This window comes from Leptonychotes weddellii, chromosome 6 (genome assembly GCF_054177405.1).
Source record: "Leptonychotes weddellii isolate Sample4059 chromosome 6, ASM5417740v2, whole genome shotgun sequence".
Taxonomy (NCBI): Eukaryota; Metazoa; Chordata; class Mammalia; order Carnivora; family Phocidae; genus Leptonychotes; species Leptonychotes weddellii.
This window is the reverse complement of record NC_138374.1, coordinates 101,916,353-101,922,835: the sequence shown is the minus strand read 5'-3', so window position 1 is coordinate 101,922,835 and position 6,483 is coordinate 101,916,353. Positions and strand designations below refer to the sequence as shown.

The 6,483-nt window shown below is 38.2% G+C and overlaps 1 protein-coding gene across 6 annotated transcripts in view; it reads left to right on the top strand.

Annotated features, from left to right (window-relative positions):
* Window positions 1–6,483, top strand: part of CEP350 (centrosomal protein 350) — a 155,174-nt gene that overhangs the window by 138,231 nt on the left and 10,460 nt on the right. For all 6 annotated transcript variants that reach the window (XM_081824786.1, XM_081824788.1, XM_081824784.1 and 3 more), the window contains one exon: window positions 813–935. In XM_081824786.1, the coding sequence (XP_081680912.1) occupies window positions 813–935 (123 nt within the window). The remainder of the gene's footprint in view (window positions 1–812; window positions 936–6,483) is intronic.

Sequence of the window (6,483 nt, the reverse complement as noted above, 5' to 3'; positions counted from 1 at the left end):
TCCATTCATCTGGTGATGGACATCTTGGTTCTTTCCATAGTTTGGCTATTGTGGACATTGCTGCTATAAACATTGGGGTGCACGTACCCCTTCAGATCACTACATTGTTTTTTAACAGAACAACCATAAAAAGTAGTAAAAACCCAACTTACTTTATTAATAGCAAAGAATAGGTTGAAATAAGACAAGACACATAATATATATCAACAATCATCAGAATGCATATATCAATATAACACACAATGATGCTACCCACCAATTTCAATACTGAAATAGCATTTTGTAAAGTTTTTTTTAAGGGTAATAGTTTAAATATTATTAATAAAATTATCATGGTTTTTATACTGAAGTGTTGATTAATATTTTTTAATTAAATATATTCAGTCATGGTGCTTCAAAATAAACTGTCCTAGCCAAAGCCTGTACTTGGCTCACATGGCATTGCTTCCAACATTTATATGGGATTTTTCAGATGCAGAGATTTATTTTATGCTTCCTTTAGTAGTTTTGCCAGCTTGAAGTTAGCTGACGGTGGTTCTTGGGTAGAGGGGACTCTAAAGTGATTTTTCTTTGCAGATTCATCAGTGGGTTTTACTTTTGTGTGTTGTGTAAAAACAAAAATTCTTTAAGTGAATAAAGTCTGAGCATTTGGAATGCTTTTGTCTTCAAAATGCTAAGTGGAACTGTAAGTGGAAGAAATTCGTATGATCTTTTATTATAAATACCATATTATTAGCATAAATCTGCATTGTAAGCACTAAATCTCAGGAACTTGGTTGTTTGTGTTTCATTCCCTCCTCTTATTTTCACAGAACTTCATAGCCACAGAAGTACTCAAGTTGTTTAGTCTTAAAAAGGAACCAAACCACAAAACAGATTGGCAGAAAATGATGAAATTTGGAAGAAAGAAAAGAGATCGAGTGGATCATATCCTGGTCAGTGCATATAACTAAAATATTTTTATTTTAACTGTCTCTTCTAAAATCAGAATGTAATTAGAGTCTAAAAAGAAAGGGAAGCGGCACCTGGGTGGCTCAGTAGGTTAAGTGTCTGTCTTGGTTTCGTCTCAGGTCATGATCTTGAGGTTGTAGTGTCGAGCCCAGTATCAGGCTCTGTGCTCAGTGTGGAGTCTGCGTCACATTCTCTCTCCCTCTCCTTCTCATTCACCCTCTCTCTCAAATAAATAAATGAAATCTTTTTGAAGAAAAGGGAATATAGGGGCACCTGGATGGCTCAGTCGTTAAGCGTCTGCCTTCGGCTCAGGTCATGATCCCAGGGTCCTGGGGTCGAGCCCTGCATCGGGCTCCCTGCTCGGTGGGAGGCCTGCTTCTCCCTCTCCCACTCCCCCTGCTTGTGTTCCCTCTCTCGCTGTATCTATCTCTGTCAAATGAATAAATAAAATCTTTAAAAAAAAAAAAAGGGAATATAATTGATCTTAAGTCTATGATAGTAAAGCCTTAAATTCTTCATTTGCTGCATTTCTGCCCCTCAGTTTTGGAACTTGCTTTCTTTTGAACTTGGTAGATGAATATTTAACTTAACAGTATTTTGTGAGTATGGAGAACTTGAGAAATAAAAAGCTGAGTGGAAGCAAAGTTTAAGGTACCAAATTAAAAAGAGACCAGTGTAGATTCTGGGGCCAGATTGCCTGAGTTTAAATCTCTTTTCTGCCACATACCTGGTTTGTAATCTTGGACAAATTGTCTAACCTCTTTATGTCTCATTTCCCTGCCTGCAATCTACCAATACAGTTATTAAGAGAATTAAATGAGTGTTTATATATGTATATGTAGAAGAATTCCCTGTATATGACTTAGTAAATACTAATTGTTATCATTTTGTCATCATTATTATTATCCAGAGCTTTAGCTGGATAGGATTTATTCCATTTTGTGATATATTTCTCTAGCATTAGAAAAATGTTTATCAAGGTGTCTTGGCTCAGTGGGTTAAGCGTCTGACTTTTGATCTCAACTCAGGTCTTAATGTCAGGGTTGTAAGTTCAAGCCCCACATTGGGCTCCATGCTGGACATGGAGCCTACTTTAAAAAAAAAAAAAAATTGTCAAACAAAAAAAGAAAGAAAGAGTAAAGAAAAAAAGGTCTTTCATCCTTTTCTTTCTTCTGTAAAAGAACGTTAAGTAATAGCAAACTTTAGGAAACTCGTTACTTGATTCAGGTTTATCTCTAAACATTTTCATTCTGGACTTTCTATCCTGTTTATATTCATATAATGAAAAACGAGTGTAATACTTAATCAAAGGCAAGTATATGCCTTTCCATTGCTTCATTTGCTCAGTAACAGCTATACTTATTAGATAAACATTTATTTAGTGTTTATAGCTTGCCATTCTTTTTCATGCCTTTTTCATGCATGAAGAGTGGCGAACTGTAAAACATAGTAATTATATGAGGTAGGAAGGACTCATGTTATTCTGTTTTATAAATGAGGAAGTTTAGACTCAAAGATATTAAATTGTCCAGCAAATGAGAGCCAAGATTTTAACCAACTGGTTCTTCATAGATCTTTGCATCTCAAGAATGTGAACTTATTCTCCTGTTTCAACAAGATTTTATTTATTAGAGAGAGAGAGCATAAGTGGTGGGGGTGGGGAATGGGCAGGAGAGGGAGAAGCAGACTCACCACTGAGCATGGAGCCCAACTCGGGGCTCGATCCCAGGACCCTGAGATCATGACCTGAGCCGAAGGCAGACACTTCAACTGAGCCACCCAGGTGCCCCTCAAATAAATAAAATCTTAAAAAAAAAAAGATGAAGAAAGCATGTCAAAAACATTCATTTATCCTTGTATCAGTTCAATTGATCACATCCTCTATAAATCATCTCAGTGTATACATTTGAGTCAAGAACTGTGCTAATTAAGGACTGACGTGACAGTAGTAAGCAAGACAGGCATAGAGCCTGCCTTCATGGATTTACAGTTTGCAGCCAGAAACTAGCCGTTGATATATAATTTACACACATGTGTAATTCTAAATTAAACGATAAAAATAGAGGAATAGGGAGCTGTTGTAAAAGCATAAACCAGGAAACTGACCTAATGAGGATGGTCAGGGCAGGCTTCCCTGAGGAAGTGACATTTGAGCTGAGATCTTAAAGATGAATAAGCATCACCTGAGTTCTAAGATAGAAGAACAATTCAGGGGGAGCAAACCACATTTGCCAGACCTGAAATGAGGAGAAGCATGGGTTTGAGCGGAAATGTTAGTGGTTGGAGGTGACATAAGATAAAACTGGAGAGGTAGGTCTATATCCTCCAGTGCTTTGTAAGCCATGTTAAGGATTTTGGATCTTATTGTAAAAGCAAGAAGTTTAAGCAAGAGAAATTACAAGATCAGATTTGCAGTTTTAAAAATGCTTGGACAGGGGTGCCTGGGTGGCTCAGTTGGTTAAGCGACTGGCTTCGGCGCAGGTCATGATCCTGGAGTCCTGGGATCGAGTCCCACATCGGGCTCCCTGCTCAGCAGAGAGTCTGCTTCTCCCTCTGACCCTTCCCCGTCTCGTGCTCTCTCTCTCTCTCATTCTCTCTCTCAAATAAATAAATAAAATCTTTAAAAAAAAAAAAAAAGCTTGGAGAGTACGGCACCTGGGTTAAGCATCTGACTCTTGATTTCAGCTCAGGTCATGATCTCAGAGTTGGGGGATCGAGCCCCGTGTCAGGCTCCCCGCTCAGGTGGGAGTCTGCTTGATATTCTCTCTCTCCCTCTGCCCCTCCCCCCCAAATAAGAATAAATAAATAAATCTCTTTTTTTAAAGATTTTATTTATTTATTTGACAGAGAGACACAGCGAGAGAGGGAACACGAGCAGGGGGAGTGGGAGAGGGAGAAGCAGGCTTCCCGCGGAGCAGGGAACCCGATGCGGGGCTCGATCCCAGGACTCTGGGATCATGACCCAAGCCAAAGGCAGACGCTTAACGACTGAGCCACCCAGGTGCCCCTAAATAAATAAATCTTAAAAAAAAAAAATACATATATATATATATATATATAGTTATCTGCTGAGAGAATGCTTCAAAAGAACCAAGTGTGTGGAGGAAAAAAGACCAGCTAGAAGGATATAGCCTATATGGCAAAGGTGGCTGTTGTTTATTAAAGCAAAGCTTCTTAGCTAAATTTCTCTTGAGCACATGTCAAAGTAAATGAGGAAACTAGCATCGTGTCCCAGTTCAAAATGACACACAGAGTGAAGGCTTGCTACATACAGCCTCCAGCTAGTTACAGACAGCTTTTACTTCACATGGTTATAAAAATGTCATCTTAATAGTGAAAGGATTAAATACATTGGAAGGGGAGGCAGCGATATGGAGGCATCTTCAGACTTGAATTATTAATCAGAAATGACAAGTAATGTATCTCACAAGTGAACAGTAAGCAGATTGGTTTGTGGCTCTTCATTAGACGTACCAAAAAACAAGATACTGTCCTTGGATGGCAGAGGCTTCCAACAGTGCCAAATAGGGTCACTTATACAGAAACATCTCTCTCTCTAGCAGTTCTCAGAAAATTCTCAAATAGCAAACAAAAATTTCTTTTGCTTGTATAAGATTATTATAGTTTGGGTGAGGGTGTCGTCTGTGTATAACAATTCAAGAGATTTAGGAGTTGGGAAATAGTAACATATATATATATTATGTGAATATCCCCTTTACTGGTCATAAAATACTTTTCACCTTCCTACAGAGAGACCTGGGCCTATGTAACTTGTTTCAAGAGTTCACTCTTCCTTTTCCCGCCCCCACTCTTCTTAATATGTAGCTAAATGGTACTGTTAGCTCCTCGAGTTAATTATTAAGAAATGCTAAATAAACTTCTCTCCCACAATTAGATTTAGCCAACATAGCATTTGGAGATTCTAATATTTTTGCATTTTAGAGAGATTGAGATTCAAAACAACAATTCTTTTAAAAGGTTTATTTATTTGTTTTAGAGAGAGTGCACACATGCACGTGCAAGTGTGGGAGGAGGGCCAGAGGCAGAGGGAGAGAGAAATTTAAGCAGACTCCATGCTGAGCACTGAGCCTGTCGCAGGGCTCGATCTCGTGACCCTGAGATCATGACCTGAGCCGAAACCAAGAGCCAGCCGCTTAACCAATTGTGCCACCCAGTGCCCCTCAAAACAACAATATTTTATAACACGTGAACCAAAAATTCTTCCCTTAGTACAAAAGAAAAATCATGTTTATTATAATCATGCTCATTTTAGAAAATTTAGAAAATACTGATAAATCAAAAGAATATCATGATAATCTCATCACCTAGATAACTTTTAATATTGTGATGTATGGTCTTAGAGTCTTCTTATAAAAAGAATTTTTTTAAACAAATGAGATCATCATCTCTTTTTTGTGATCTGATTCTTTTTACTTAATAAAATGAACTTTTTTTCTTGTCAGTAAATGTTCTTCTTTTGTATCACTTTTAATAACTTTATACCATTTTATTTTCCTGGAAATACAGTAATCAATTGAATGGATATACCATTATTTAACCAGTCAATATTTTTTTTGCTCTTTTAAACAGTGTTGTAATAAACATCTTGCAGTATGAGATTTTTGTACTTATTTCCAATAATTTCCTTAGGATAAACTCCTAGAAATAGAATTGGTGATTAAAAGTATATGCAGAGGGGCGCCTGGGTGGCTCAGTCGGTTGGGCGGCTGCCTTCGGCTCGGGTCATGATCCCAGGGTCCCGGGATCGAGCCCCGCGTCGGGCTCCCTGGTCCGCGGAGAGCCTGCTTCTCCCTCTCGCTCTGCCTGCCGCTCTGCCTATCTGTGCTCTCTATGTCTCTGTCAAATAAATAAATAAAATCTTTACAAAAAAAAAAAAGTATATGCAGAATGTTAAGGCTTTCGTATGTGTTGTCAAATTGTTCTCCAAAAAGGTTGTACCAATTATACATACTCACCAACATGATACAAGAGTGGAGGTTCCCGCCTTTGCCAATACTAGCTGTTACCAAATTTTAAATCTTTACCAAAAGAATGAGCTCATTTTGCTCTATAATTTTATTATTAATGTGGTTAATTTTTTACTTGTTTATTGGCTATTCTAAATCTTTTGCATGCTTAGTATATGTGCTGCTGAAGTGAGCACTCTTTTGCATGTTTAATCATTAAATATTTCAAAATTAGAAAATAGTACAGAAACCATTGTTTCTGAATCCCCCTCTTTCATTTAATCCAGTTTCCATCTTTCTAAAGTATGTACTTGAGTATTTCATTAATCTCACTAACTTAATGTAAGCTCTGTCTTTGTCTGCAGATTTTTTTTTTTTTTTTTTTAAAGATTTTATTTATTTATTTGACAGAGAGAGGCAGTGAGAGAGGGAACACAAGCAGTGGGAGTGGGAGAGGGAGAAGCAGGCTTCCCGCGGAGCAGGGAGCCCGATGCGGGGCTCGATCCCAGGACCCTGGGACCATGACCTGAGCCGAAGGCAGACGCTTAACGACTGAGCCACCCAG